At 40.2% G+C, this 15,557-nt stretch overlaps 1 protein-coding gene across 2 annotated transcripts in view; it reads right to left on the bottom strand.

Moving 5' to 3' along the window:
- The window catches only part of LOC149276411 (septin-9-like), a 55,647-nt gene extending 40,571 nt beyond the window's left edge, over positions 1-15,076 (bottom strand). For both annotated transcript variants that reach the window (XM_089503673.1, XM_089503674.1), the window contains exons 1-2: positions 15,022-15,076; positions 5,679-6,290 (exon numbers count right to left, since the gene is read on the bottom strand). In XM_089503673.1, the coding sequence (XP_089359799.1) occupies positions 5,679-6,290; positions 15,022-15,076 (667 nt within the window). The remainder of the gene's footprint in view (positions 1-5,678; positions 6,291-15,021) is intronic.
- Positions 15,077-15,557: the final 481 nt, after the last annotated feature.

A 15,557-nucleotide genomic window follows, 5' to 3' on the forward strand; every position in this document is an offset into this window, starting at 1 on the left:
GTTAGTTTGAAACAAACCTTGTCAAAGTTAGTTCTTCATAACACAGAATGAAAATGAAGACTAAACCACCCATTTAACATTCAGTTTTTAGGACATCTTACAGAGTGTCAGCCTCTCCTCAGCAAGTCCAAAAGAATGTATACAGGAGAAGAAAAATAGGTATTGCAGCAAAATATTGCCTTCATAATGAATTAGGCCAGTGCAAGAAGGAAGTGACCACACAAACCAAAAATATTTTTGTAAAACTGTGAACGGAACTTAAATTGATTAAATGTAATTTCAAGTTCTGGTAATGGGGCAGGAATCATATGACCTAATTTAGTATAATACCATTGGTACTGAAATGGTTAATCGTCTTTGGTATGTTTCAAGTTCCCTTTGAGTGTTCTGGTAACAGTAGTTCGTCTTTATGAAGGGATGACCGAAAGATGCAGTTTTTTGTTGTCTGGTAAATAAGAATGTGTTTATTCTTAGGTTGGGTTCCTGCGTGGTTTTTGCCTATGAAACAACCCCTTATTCCACCAAAGCCCCAGACTGTACAACTAAGAAAAAAGAACACACGTCTCATTCCGAAATCAGGGCCCAACTCCAAGCAGTCACATTGAAAGCTTCCAGCTACGAGCCACATCACGTACAATTTATCGCCTAGAAAAATGTACAAAGATCTGAAGGAAAACCACAAAATCACCATCACACCTGTAAATAAAGGAGGACAGTTATAATAAACACACAAGACATTAAAAAAAAAAACGGACAAGTGTTAGGGTCCACTGATTTGTCCAGCTGTTTCATCGACTTTTAGGCCTGTAGAACGCTGTGATACAATCATACCCGCCAAACGTTCTGAACTCTTAGAAAGGGCCACAAATATCCAGGGAAAGGATGTGTTGTAGAGCTGGGGTTTTAGAGGGAATGGACTACTGCAGGGTGTGTGGGGAGGGGGCGTGAGGGGCTGCTGGAAGTAAGGGGCTGCCATACAGTGTTGTGGGGATGAGGCATTTAGAGGTGAGGGTTGCTGAATAGTGTTTTCTGCAGATAAGTGAGCGGTTTCCTAGTGTTCTGCGCAGTGCAGGGCTGCTGGGTAGTGTTGTGTTGAAGGAGCATTGGAAGGGAGGGTCAACAGAATAGTGTTGTATGGGTTGTCTGGGGGCAAGGGGCTGTTGGATAGTGTTGTATATGGAAGGAAGGGTTCCTACTGGATAGTGCTGTGGGGGAGGGTTGGGGGCTGCCACTTTTTGTGTGGGGGAGGGAATCAAAAGACAGAGAGAATGCACCTTTTTCAAAGAAAAGACATATGAGGGCCCATTTATTACCCAGGAACAAAAATATGAACTGCATTGCTGATATTCCACTGTTATTGTCCTGTTTAGTTCTGTACAGGCAGCTGTTGGTATTTAATTAGCCTTGTCCACAGCAGCTGTCCTTCTGCCTCCTGCTGAAATAGTGGCTGCAATTCACCCCTATTAGCCTCTTAACAGCTGCCGAGCTGCATCCTGAGCTTAAGGTTCATCCCCCAAATCCTAAACAAACGTCTGTGGGATCTGCTGGCCCCTGCAAGACGCCAGAGATTAGAGCCTTCCTATGCCATTCTGGCTCCTACTTGCTGGTTGACTGGGCATGTTTCTTCTGCTCCACATTGGACACCATGGAATGAAACAGCTGCCCAAGCAGCAGTGAGAACAATTTAACCCCTGAAACAGAATAATTACATACGTGCTTGATGCAAACATGCTGCTCAATCCAGTCTCCATTTCATTATTATTATTATTATTAATTATGATTATTATTATCTTTTATTTATATAGGACCAACAATTTACACATACGTCTTACACTATACATATATTCAAGGGGTATGAAGAGACTAGAACTGACAAACTAAGGCAAACCAAAACATTAGGTGGAGAGAGCCCTGCTTGCAAACTTACATTATACTTAATGCTACCTCAAGAGCTATCAGGACAAAGGGTTTTTCACCACAACCTGATGGCACAGATCAAATTCAGTATTTTCCTTACACAATATTATTTCCAAACCCATTTTCCCCTTTTTTTATTCACATTATTGTGACTTTTAGGGCACTGTGATACACTCATACCCAGCAAACATTTGGAGCTCCTAGAAAGATAGACAAGAGAAACTGTATCTCATTATGGATACTTAAACAACCCTAGGCACAAATATTGTGAAAACATTAAATAAAATGAAAGCTTCAATGAGCATGTTAAGTTAATGCCCCTCGTTGGTGGCAGATGATTTGCTCTGAAAGTATTTGTAAAGATAAATGGAATTGGCTGCTCCTCTTTTGATCACAATTGGGTCAGAGCTCACATTAACTTCAACTGAAGTGGTACAGAGCATGAGGTGTACTCAAGTATATTTCCTGCTTGCACTTCCTGGTTTCTGTAGAGCCAGCATTGTTCCGTCCCTCCCAACATTTCAAAACTGATCGACGTCCGTTTCAAAAGATGTGGCTAGGAGGCAGGACTCTTCATGTGACTTTGTTAATAGCTATTTATGTACATTAGGACAGACAAATGTAGTACTTTATATAATTTAATTTGTAACACCTATCTGCTGTTTTGTACATTGTTGTGTCTTACACTGACACCCAGCAAGCATTTTAAGCTCTAGAAGAGGGACATAAGGGGAGGGCAGGGGATCTGGTCCCAAAAAGGGGACTTCCCATACTTAGGAGAAACACTTGGGAGGTATGCTGTCCAGCAATTATAAATTGTTTATGTGGTGTTATTTATGCCACAATAATGTTGTCTGCCAAGTTGGAAACATGTGTAGACTCTTTGATCTGGCTATAGTGCTGGCATCCATTATTTTACCACCACCTCTATGTATGGAGTCAAAGATGAGCCAAGGGCAATGCACTGCCATATAAGGCTATTGGGGCAGATGTGAAGAAGACCTCAGCTGGCAATTATCTGCAAGGAGACTACATCTGGACACAATGATATAAGCCAGATGGGTTGACACATACAGACTGGAGAAAAAATATAAGTATAAGGTCTTAAAGGGGTAGCTTCAGAGAAATGTTGCTCAGCCATGTAGCTCTTGGCAAAAGTCAGATAAGAGTGAAGGTTACTTTCTGAACATGCACACACTATGGCATTCACAAATGTGCTCCATCTATGCCCACAACGTGCAGACTTCCTAAACAGTTTAGGAAACCAGCATCATGGTGTTTCTATGAGCCATGTTCCTCATAGAAACAGCGTGAATCGGTATTGGGAAGGGGAAGAGAAGCTTCAGTACTTTTTTTAATGAATCGACCAAAATTATATTTTTTAGAATTCATATTATTAAATTGCGTGGAAGAAACACCTTTTACATTTTTAAGACCATGGAAATTTCCGGGAATGGTCGAAAAGTGCATATGGGAAGATGGTACAAGGATATAGAAGTTATACAATAACCACCTGTCACACAGTTTGCATCCAAGCAATAAAAAGTCTTTCGATTCTTTGTGTTTCATATTCAGAACAGAAATTTGCAAGCAGTTTGAAATGGTGTACCGTTAACCCAGCTCCCTTAGGTTTGGTGCATGGCAAGAACTTGTAAGGGGCAGGCGTCGTAGTGGAAGAAAAACAGCCAATTTACAAATCATAAATAGAACTAAGACACAAAGTCAATCTTGGTTGGTAAGGGGGTTTGAGAAAATAACTATCTTCTGCGAACTGGCAGGAGGAGTGTTAAGAGTCCACTAAAAAGAAATGTCATTGTCCCATGGGTAGCTCAATTGCCAGATCTCTGAATTACTTAACGTGACTCACTAGGTCAAATGGACAACCCCTGCACAATCTACTGAACGCAACTCTCTTAATAGGAAACACAACACATGTTAATCTCTTATTTCGTCATCTACCTCGTGAATTTTAGTGTTAAAGGCCAGCAGTGCCAACGTTAAAAGAAGTAGAACAGGGAAAAGATATAAATTGACCATACCCCACATTCCCCCACATTACCACATACCCCAATATCATTTTTACCTTTACCCAGAGCTCATAGTTAATAGTTTGAATAAATATTTCATGATAAGTATTGATATCTAACACTGTATAACGAAATAGAAAGAATCCATAAAGTGATAGGCTGTAGAATATGATTACAATGTTATCATTGGCCAATGTATAGAACATTCTAAGTTCACCCATAGAATGATATATGTTTGGAATTTTCTGCAGAGAGATCGCAGACACAGGTCACGTGGATTGTTAGCAAGCAGAATAGGTAGGGAGTAATGCAAATAAAACCTTGACATCATCTTACATTACAGACCTTCTCTAGATTGCATGCAGGTACAAAAGGTAACGTTTTTAAGAAGCCGAAACTGAGAGCTGCCGTTGGTATCAGGATGTGGATCAGTGATGGGTAAGAATTAACCTTTCAGTTTCCAGACAATGTCAAACTCACCCAGTGCCAAAAAGTTGGATAAGGAGCCAAAGTAAAAGTGACCCATACTGTTCCCACAATAGTCACTTTCTAGGCATGTCTTATTGTACTTCTCCTTTTATTACACTGTATTAAGTACATCCGTTAACACTGAATGAACCTATACATATTTATGTATGACTCGGTTAAACGTTGCACCATCATTTGGTCTTGTAGTTAAACAATAAAAGGAGTTAATTCTAATATTTCAGTTTTTGTGGCTATTTTCTTTTGATTCACGTTGACACAGCCTTTCACTAGAGACAGGTTGGGTCCTAGCCAGTGCTGGCCCTAGGGTTTCAGCATCCTAGGAAAGCTATGTTTCTGGAACCTGCATGCTAGCATATGAAAGAACCTCATGGCAGCAGCTCTTTGCCCCAGGCAGCTGGTTTCTTGCCTATATGGTACCCCCTAAATACAGCACAAGTTTTATTTATTCATGGTTGCTGGAAACACGCCTCACCCCTACATTTAAAAAGACCTCTTTTGTTGTGTGGCATGGCTTGGACAGGGCTTTACTTAGATTATTTTAATGTGACTTTGATAGCTATTTATGTACTTGAACAATGTTTTAAAAAGAATAACTCATTGTATTTATAGAATTTAACTTTCAAAACCAGCTTCTGCTATTTATAGACTGATTATTGTAAATTCACACCCAAGAGGGACACAATAATACCGGTATGTTTCCCAAAGAGGGGCTGTCCCTCATACACAGGGATGCTTGCGATGAACCACTATAACCTCCCTTTTCTATTCTAGGTTTCTTATCAGTAAAACAAGTAAGAATCATGTGAATGTAACAAAGACTCTATTTGGAGCTGCCGACTGTAAAGAATATTCAGAAGGCTTCTTTTGTGAAGTCATATGATAGAATATAGGCCTCTACATGGGGTTAGACCCAGCCTGGAGGGGGTCATGTCTATGATACATTTATCATACACTGCATAATTCCAAACGCACTGTTTGCCCAATGTACATAATTTAGTAGAGCTTTTACAACACCATGCTATGTACATTGTTAATAAAATGATTATATGTATAGATCTAGAAAAAGGCAGTTTCAAAAATAATTCACTAAAAATGAACTAAGAAATCACAGGAATGTAGTTTAGATCAGTATTTTACATACATGTTTAACCATCATTTCTACTGTCATGATTTAGTGACCCTAGTGACCTACTACTGAGAGTAATAGGAACTGAGAGAAAAGGCCAGAGTATCATATTTACTCACCCTCTGGAGTTCTCTGCTGAATCTCCAACTGGATGGGTTGTGCTTTAGGCTCTTGTTGATGATGAAGCATGGTGGGTGGTGGGGTGGAGTTTTCCACCTGTTTCACTGGAGGAACCTCAGGGGATTTGGGCACCTGGATATCTACTCGCTTTGGATTGGAATCTTCTACTCTCCTTGGTGACAGCTCTGGGATTTTGGAGTTTGGTGTCTCTCCTCTTACTTCGTGGGATTTTCCCAGGGAGATCTCTGCCCTTCTTGGTTCGGGAGGTTTGTGTCCAGGAAGTTCAGCTCTCTTCAAACCAAACCTGGACAATCCAGGAGCAGAATTTTCCACCTGTTTTGATGATATGTCTATTGAGATTTCTGTCCTTCTTGACATGGTTTCAGGGTGTCGGACTCCAGCTAGTTCAATCCGTCTTAATGAGGATTTAGGGGAACGCTGATTTCCAGCGTCAGCATGTCTCAGGAGACCTTCAGTGTTTCTTGTGACTGGATCCTGAAATTTCTGTGCAGTGGATGTTGAACCTCTAAGGAGTGGGTTTGGGGTTCTACGAGGAACAGAGGGGTTCGGAGACTGGTCAACCTCCTCAACTTCAAAGGACCGTTTCAACGCTAAAAAGGAGAAGATAGACAGAGTACATTCAGAACTTTTTGATTACTGGAAATTTCTGAAGTAAACATATTGTTGTGAGCTTCTAATCGTTCTTGATATTGTTATCATGAAAGACTAAAGGATCTCATATTGCACTGAGGAGACAAGAGAGAGGGTATACAATAGGGAAATTTAAATACATAAAGGAATTCAACAACATGCAAGAGGGAATTATATTTCAAAGGAGGAGAAATGTTAGGACAAGAGGTCACAGTCTAAAACTAGAAGGTCAAAGGTTTAGATTTAATGTAATGAATATTTTTTTCAATGAGAGAGTGGTAGACACTGGGACAGTGGGATTTAAACATGCATGGGATAGACCTAAACTATGGCATAAATATAGAACCAAGGACCCAAATAAGATGTACGGTTTTTATAGCAGACAAGCAATGCCAGCCTAGATGCACCAAATGGTTCTTATCTGCTGCCATATTCTATGTTTCTATGTAAAAGGATGAACAGCACGCTGCAATTTAGACCAATGTCCACCATGGACTGGCCATCAGCCCAACCTGATGGCACCATTCACTTATTTACTAATGCTGTATTTGGGCTCTGCCAAATCCCCCCAACCATAGACAAGTGTCTCCAAGTAATTTTCTATTATATCACTGCAGCGGGCAAAATTTTGATTTCTCAAGCCTGAAGGAGTGTGGATATATTTACACATTTATCCCATGGATACAGAATACTATTAGTGCCAAGTGCTGTACTGAAGTAACATAATATAAAACATGTTATTTTATACACATTAAATATATATATCTAGCATTCTGCAGAAAAAAATCCATATACCAAAGCTTGGGAAGGCCTTTTGCAGTTTGTGCCACACTTTAATACTGATCGAAGGCAAAGAAGCTGACATATAATTTTGGGGACCACCAGAAATTGATGTTCTCCTCACAGAATAATTGGCAATGGCAACACACTTTGAAACTACAAACATATTATAAAGTGTCAACACAAAAGTAAATCTTTGAAACACATCACAGCATAAGGTCTGTTAAAGTTTACAGTCGATAGCAGTGGTCCTTAACCTTTTTCACTGTGAAATCATATTTATAATGTCATATAATGTAATCTTCCCAGAGGTCAGAGTTCTACAGGTTATGTGCCTGGAGTGCCACTCCACTCTCATAAGAAATAAGATACCAAAAACATTTCAGCCGTGGTGTGCTTAGGAAGGATCACGTGGTGCGCTGTGTACAGTTTGACCTTTACAAGACTTACCTACCATCCACTCAACCATACAAGTTCTGGTTATGGCCAACGTTAGGGTCTAGACTTTCCAAGGGGCCAGGGCCATCCACATATTTTTTCATTTTTAGCCAAGATATAATGTCAATCAAAGTCTCCCACTTTTACCTTCTGTAATGTCAATTAGTTGTTACCCTTATTTCACATTACACTCATTTATTACTTCCTTTTTTAAAGAACATCGAATTTCCTATATCTCCTTCCTTGTGTTGACCTACGAATACTTCCTGACATTTGTCACGCACATAGAAATTCTTTAGGTAAAATCTTATGTGTAGGCCCATGGCAGGGGCCCTAGGCGGCACTGGCTTGGGCCGAATCATGTATGGTCGAAGAAAGTAGAACAGGGAAGCAGTTTGTTTTGCAGGTCTTGGCCCACATAGCAATGAACCCCGTCCTTCTGAAATAACATCGCTAATTCAAACCAGGCATCTCCAAACTAAAAAAAGTAAAGGTTCGTTTTTATAACTAGCTGTAAATCTACATGATACTCCACGAAAACAGTTATATTCTATCCTACTGTAACTAAAAGGAAACATCTGAATTGTATTCATTATAAGGAGATATTATAAATGAACATATTTTATTTATAGTGATGAACTGCAACAAACTGCAAAAACTGCTATGCTATTTTATTCAAAGGGACTGCTAGTACTCTTTATAATAATTAGTCACTTGGTACAAATGGGTTAAAGGACTAGCTTTTTCGGTGCTTAAATTCTGCTGACACAGAATAACCACTTCCTCTGCTGGCTTCTTTGCAGTTGCGGCAAGCGATTTTGTATTCACAGACTGCCACGAAAGCAGCATGAAAAGAGTTAATGAAAATATTCAGAGAGAATCCGCCCATTTTGAGAACGGACAAATGATTTGATTCATTTTAGGAGGGTTCGGTTGGAGGAGCAGTAATACGGTGACAGAGAACAAGCCAAAGGCAGAAGGGTACACAAAGAATGTTTACAAGATGAAACTCTATGTGGAACAATAAACAATAATGAATAATAGGCAATAAGATTGTTCATTTCAAGATTACTTGAAATCTTGGGTTTACTTGAAATTACTTGAAAGTTGGGCGCACAAACGCATGCCATCTGGGACATACCAACCCTGCACATGTCAATGCCATGCACTAGACTTGGTTAATGATGCTAAAGAAAGAGAGAGAGGCAAGATTGATAAGGCACACATCATAAAGAACCCTTGTAACCGTGGAGGATTTGAAGATTTGATTTGAAGATTACCGTATATATGGGAAATATGGGCACATTACTGTTGATGTTAACAATTGTTAACTTTTTTAGGAGGGTTTCAATGTTTACAGGACTCAAACTACTCTACAGCTCTAACCTGGCCAGACCAGGGCCATTTTAGCAAGTCGCCACTAGTAGGCCTCCAGCTCAGTTGTACCTACCACAACCAGGATGACCACAACAAGCATAGTTGCCAACATTTTGGATTTTTCAGGACAGTTTCATCTTTTGTCCCATCAAATTCAGGTCTGTCCTCGTATAAAAATGCTGCTGTACAACAGGCAGCATTGTGTTTAAACTGTGTATGTTTGAGAAACAGCGCTGTCAAATGAGCTCCAGACATCCGGTATCCATACTGGGTAGCCTGAAGCTCAATGCTGCCTGGTCACGCAGCACTGTATAATGTTGCATAGTGTCCTGGGACACCTAGAGCAAAAGTTGGCAAGTATAAACAGGGTAAAGGTGTATTGGTCCCATAAATTAAGCCAAGGCCCTGGGTAGATGCCCTTTTGCCTCATAGTAAAAAATGACCCTGGACCTGGCGTACCTAGAGTATTTGGCACCTGGGGCGGATCCTGTATGTGGCACCCCCCACGCTTTAAAACTGCATGACTGCTATAATTTTATACTGAGGCAGACATTGACGGTGGTGCAGCATGACTGCTATCACTGTATACTGTGGTATACAGTGGTACAACATAACGCCATAACTACACACTGAGCCAGACATTACAGTGGAACAGCATAACTACTATCAGCATACACTGAGCCACACATTGACGGTGGTACAGCATAACTGCTATCATTATATACTGAGACATTGGCAGTGGTATATAGTGATTGTAAGCTCACAAGAGCATGGCTCTCTTCTCCTTTTGTGTTGGTTTGTTATGTGATTTTGAATTTTACTGACTGACTGTAACAGCACTACAGAATCTGCTGGCACTATATACATTCATATAATGTAATGTCTGGCTCAGTATATAGTGATGGAAGTTATGACCTAAGCATAACTCCTATCACTACATACTGAGCCAGGCACTGATTGTGGTACAGCATAACTCCCATCACTCTCACACACTTACTAATGCTTTCTCTCTCTCTCTCTCTCTAACTGTCTCCCTACCTGTTTCTATCTATCTATCTCTATGTAGTTTTTTTTCTAACACTCATAGTCCTATTTTAAAAGAACACAGATGTGCCCCAATCAGCCTCAGCAACAAATAATGCACATTAAAGTACTTTAATGTTAAAAAAACATTGGCTGCTTTAAATCAATAAAAGTGGCTTCTTCACATGCACATGGGGGTCTTGTTAAACCCATTTTGGAACCCTCTCTGAGCCAGTGCTGGTGAGTATACCACGTGGGCGCAGGCAGCAGTAGATATGTTCAACTGAGCACACCTCCAGCAAACCTAGGCGCGCTAAAAGGGGGCAAATGGGGATTCTGTAGAAAACATCCAAGGGTAGCCGCATGAAAATTTACAGGAGACTCCCAGTTATCATATGTGTTAAAGTGCACATGATGGCTGTATAAAAGGATTACTGGTGCCACATGAAATGTGTTCTTATCACTAAAGCAACCAAAGGAGTGGACTTCTTAGCAGGAATATTCTATTGGTTACTATGGTCATAAGACCACTATTAAAGTGCATCAAAGGCACTATTTATACATAACCTCTATTAAAGGGAAAAGTAAGGACGGCCCTGCTCAAATAAGCTTACATATTACATTCTTCAGACCACCGACCTTTTGTTACTCCTTTTTTACATGATTATATGTTCTATTTAGTTTATATTTCAAATTTCCCTGGCACACGTCGACTATATATATATATCCAGGAAATGGGTAAAAATGACTGCATGGAAAAAAGCAATAAAGAGATGTTTGTTTGGGACCTTGTATTCTGACCTTTAACCAAACCATATGAGATGCAGGGATAAAATATTTAAGCACGTATGTCAATTCCCCAGTAATAAAATCCTTTATCAGTGGCCAGATGTGCTCGTTTTCCTATGATAACTGTACAATAGGGGTTGGGACTGGGAAAGCGTGCTGTGTTGTGGTCACACATAGCTTGGGTGTATGAAAGATGAGCCGTTTAAAATCCGTACCGCTTATAGGGACACTCCAAAAAGTGTCAACATTTTTTTTCTTCTCATTTTGGATTGCATATTAACGTACCCACAGAGCGTTACTCACAGAGTCCTTTAATATGTATTCTTCTACAGTGAGGATGTCAGGGACATCATTTGTTTTCATTTGTAGTTTGAAATCAGAACGTAATATACTGCAGGTACATGTATTACAATATCCTATGCACCTTCCTAAACAACGCATCCTATAGTAGATCACTTCTCTCAGTCTAGCTTCAGAAGTAGAGTAAATCCTGTTGAATGGAACACATTTATCATTAAACATAACATTAAAATCACCTTCCCAACCATAATTCAGGTAAAATGTTATCTCATTCATAATTTTTGCCGATAACATTTGTCATGTGGCACAAAACCAGGAATTGATAGGTAGTTGCCATAGAAACTGGGGGGAAACATTAAAAGTTTATGTATTGTTTTTATGCGATCGAACCTTTCAATGCAGACCTTCTAAGGTTCATTTGTCTAAGTGGGACAGCGGCTTTAAAAGTACCATGAAAACAAAATAAATCAGTGCTTCTGAAGATTGGGATAAAATGTACCAGGTAACGGTTACACAGAACTTCTCCTACGGTACCATATAATTGCTGCCTATACGTTATATCAGGAGGTAATTGCTGCCTAAAGCATTTTATATTGTATTTCAGAACTGCCCTTACTGTACTAGATTCACTATGATTCACTACTCTAATTGTTTCATATGTTTAACTCTTTCATATAACTACTCCCCATGCTGTGCTTAAGAGGTTCTTTTGTACAATAAGAACAATTATTACATAGAAACATAGAATCTGACAGCAGATAGGAACCATTTGGCCCACCTAGTCTGCCCATTTTCCCTGATGTAAGAGATTCAAACCCCTATCAGTCCTTTGTAGCGTTCAGGCTAGCTTTACCCCTATCCAACGCATGGTTAAATTCCTGAACTGTATTGGTCTCCAACACCTCTGCTGAGGAGCTGTGCCACTTAACTACCACTCTCTCAGTAAAGTAAAACTTCCCTACATCTAAGCCTCTGACCTTCTAGTTTTTGTTCTAACACTTGAAATACCCCCTCCCCCATACTTAAAAGATCCATTTCTATCACATCTACTCTCTCTCCTTTCCCCTAAGCTATATATCTTGAGATCTTTTGGACATTTATGCCACCTTTAATTATTGCTGCCATAGCTGCAGTTTATCAGACAAACAAAATGGGGTGGAAAAAATGAGGGAAAGCTTCTGACTGACTGCCATATCCTGCACCGCTGGTGGAAATCCCAGTTTAGTTGGAAGGGAGATTAGGTCAGGATGATGAGGGAAACAGAGGAGTTCAGAAGGAGAAAGAACAGGGAGGAGTAGGGCATGTAGAGTCAAAGAGCTGGCAGAATGCATTCTGTTGGGTTCCTCTGAACTACAAGAGAGATTTATTACATTTGTATCAAAAGGAACTATACAGAGTGTTCATCAGCTCATGAATAAACTAATAAATCCGGGATACATAGTTTAATTGATATATCACAATACTTTAATTATTCACAGAAAGTCAAATAAGTCTCCTGTACGGCAAATGGTGGGGGGGGTGGAGCGGACGGACTAATGCATATGCGGGGATCATGGAGTATCCTCCATGCATTTGCGGGGGGGGGGGGGGCACTACGAAAACGTAAAGGACCAATGAGCTATCATATAATGGCTGGCGTGGGAATGCACATCCCAGATAAAGGTATTAGATGGAAATAATATGCTGAGGCCTGAAAGAAAAAGCCATTCTAGGAGAAGGGTCTTTCACCCTGCCTGGAACATGTACCAGGTGCAACAAAAGCAATACCTCGGGCTATGTGTTCTGAACACCTGGGCAAAACTTCCCCCGTACTCTCTAGGTCACATTCCACATGGATACACTGTACTGCTACGCAAGATGTCTTGGACATCTGGGGCAATATAACACATGCTAAACACTCCTGCATCAATTAGCTGAATTCCACGTACTACATACAGGTATTCCTGTTACAAATAGTCACAAATGGAGGCTACATTCTATGGGTGGTAGAAGACAGCTATACAGCACCCAGTACTGTCATTACAAATGTGACCTAAATACTGTAACTCAACAACATCTCTGCATTATTAAAGACCAGTCCACGTGACCCTGGTCAGTAACAAGGGCTGAGCAGGCCCTGCATAGAGTATATTTAAAATGGTAAGATGACTTTCAAGAAATCTCAAATTAACTATACCTAAGCAGGGACAACTTAGCTATAGTTACAGAAGATGCTCTCCAGGGTTGACCCTTCATAATACAAAGAGAGGTCTGTAAGTTTACTGAATGTTTCCTTACGCAGCAAAGTCCCCAAACACCTAATGCACTTAATTAAACTTCACTAATTGTTCCTAGTAGGAGGGGAAGGGGGTGCAAATTACACTCACCCGCACCAACCCCATGTTGCCTCCTATTCTGAAACCCACATGCTCAGCTGCTGACCCCATTCTACAGACACAGAAATATGAGAGGCTTAGACTGGCACTCAGCTGGGAGGAGATGTGACAAAAACCACTTGACTACTACAAAGGACCAGCCAAAATATCCAGCTAAGGAAAACCCCTCAGGGAAAAAGAAAGACCTCGTGGATGCTTAAAAAGCCTCTCAATTTTCAGCATGAGGGACTGGGGTGCGTACTAGCATCTGGTGGACACAACAAATGACTTCAGGCCATCCACTGAGATTTGAGGACAGGAACATTTTTAATTTGGTAGTACAGAGGGATTGTATAGTATTTTACTAGATGCTGATGGGAACGTATAAAAGGAAGCGATAAGGTTTCAAATCGGTTTAGAGGAATATGGGAAGAGAGGAGGTGGAAGAAGTGATTTTCAGCATGGTGTTGGGTCTGCTCTGTAGGATTTGAACATAAACTATACTTGTCTGTGTGTAAATATAATTAGTGCTTCTCGAGAGAGTCATCAGACCAAGTCTGACATCTCGGAGATCTCAGACTATCTTTTTTAGAACACATTGCAAAGACTTCTTGGCTTCTTGAAATTTTATTTTGGCCCTGAACTGCATAAGGTTAATGAACGGCATTAGATTGGTCTCTTAGTCTTGTTACCAACCAAGAATATAATTGCTGTTTACAATCAAATATCTAGAAATATCAAGGTATTCCAGAGCTTATAAAAGTTTTCTATTTAGATTTTCTACAGAATATCAGATAGTAGATATATATTTTGAGGAAGCATGTCATACATCTCTTTAATACATCGTATCGTTACATTGATGCTATTCGGTTTGCCTTAAGTAAGTGATACATCCTACTTGTCAACTGTCATGTTCATTAGAGGCATCCGTGGACCTGCTCTTGTTTACAGATGTAATTTAATTTCATTCAAAGCCAGAGTTTAGCAATAGGCTGAGCTAAGGCAACTTGGTTCAAACATGAAGCATTCAAAAATAAAATATACCGTAAATGTACATACATGGCATCATTTTAAACCGATAATGTTCACAGTTTTATCTAAGCATTATTATATTTTTTGTATCCCTGAATGGGTTAACTGTCTTCTGTTAGCATTCTTTAGAAGGATACCTATATTGATCTAAAGAACACTGAATATGTGATGGAAAATAAAAACCTTTCTTTCTTACTTCCTCCCCCTCTTTGTGACTCACCGCTTTATTTTCTCTGCTTTCTGACTAATTCTTCAGCCTGCTATAACGTCACATTTTCTCTGATAGATCTCTTTCTAGTTTAATACCACCAGCGTCCTATCTATATTCGCAATCCAGCCGTCATTCTTTAATTTACCTATATGTGTAATATATACATTTATAACTCCTTTATCTGAAGCAGTCCAAGTCTGCAAAACCATGACTTCTTTTTTAACCTCCAATCTGAATTTCCTCTCTCCCCCTCTTCCACAGCTCCAACACACACACACACACGCACCGAACAGATCACTGTGTACACCCCCATCAACAATCTTTAACCAAATACAACAATACTGTGTATACAGCATAGGAACAAGACAAAACGGCATACATACGAACCTTCAAAATCGGATATAATACCCTCCAGGTGGGCATTCACTGAAGGATCAGACATTTTTGAGACCTTCCACAATTCCGGAGTGTGCTCGGATCACGACACTGATTTTTTTCCCCCTCTAAACAACAAATCCCAAATTTGGAAAAACGGGCTCACATCAGAAGCCGCCGCCAAGAAGAGGGAAGGAGAGAAGGGGGGGGGGGATTCTCCTGTTGTGAACGTAGTACTAAACTTTTTGACTTTATTGTGTGTGGGGTTTTGTCTCTCGCACTCCCTAAGTTGAGCAGAGGATAGAGATACAGCCCCTAAAGGCTGATCTGAATCAATGGTGCAGAGGCAGCCTACTAACTCCACCCATGTCATACACACACATTCCCCAAGCTGCCCGGCTGCATATAAGTTGCCTGCCTATGGAAGTCATGATTAACCCCTTGAAATGCATCATACAACAAGACCCCCTTGTTCCTCAACAGTTTTCACCGATCTTAAACCAACAGGTGTGTGCCAAGACGTTTAGTACAAATTAAAGAAGTGGTGA

Source organism: Sceloporus occidentalis, unplaced genomic scaffold, assembly GCF_023333645.1.
Source record: "Sceloporus occidentalis isolate IW3139 unplaced genomic scaffold, rSceOcc1.0.p SCAF_240, whole genome shotgun sequence".
In the NCBI taxonomy this organism is placed as follows: domain Eukaryota; kingdom Metazoa; phylum Chordata; class Lepidosauria; order Squamata; family Phrynosomatidae; genus Sceloporus; species Sceloporus occidentalis.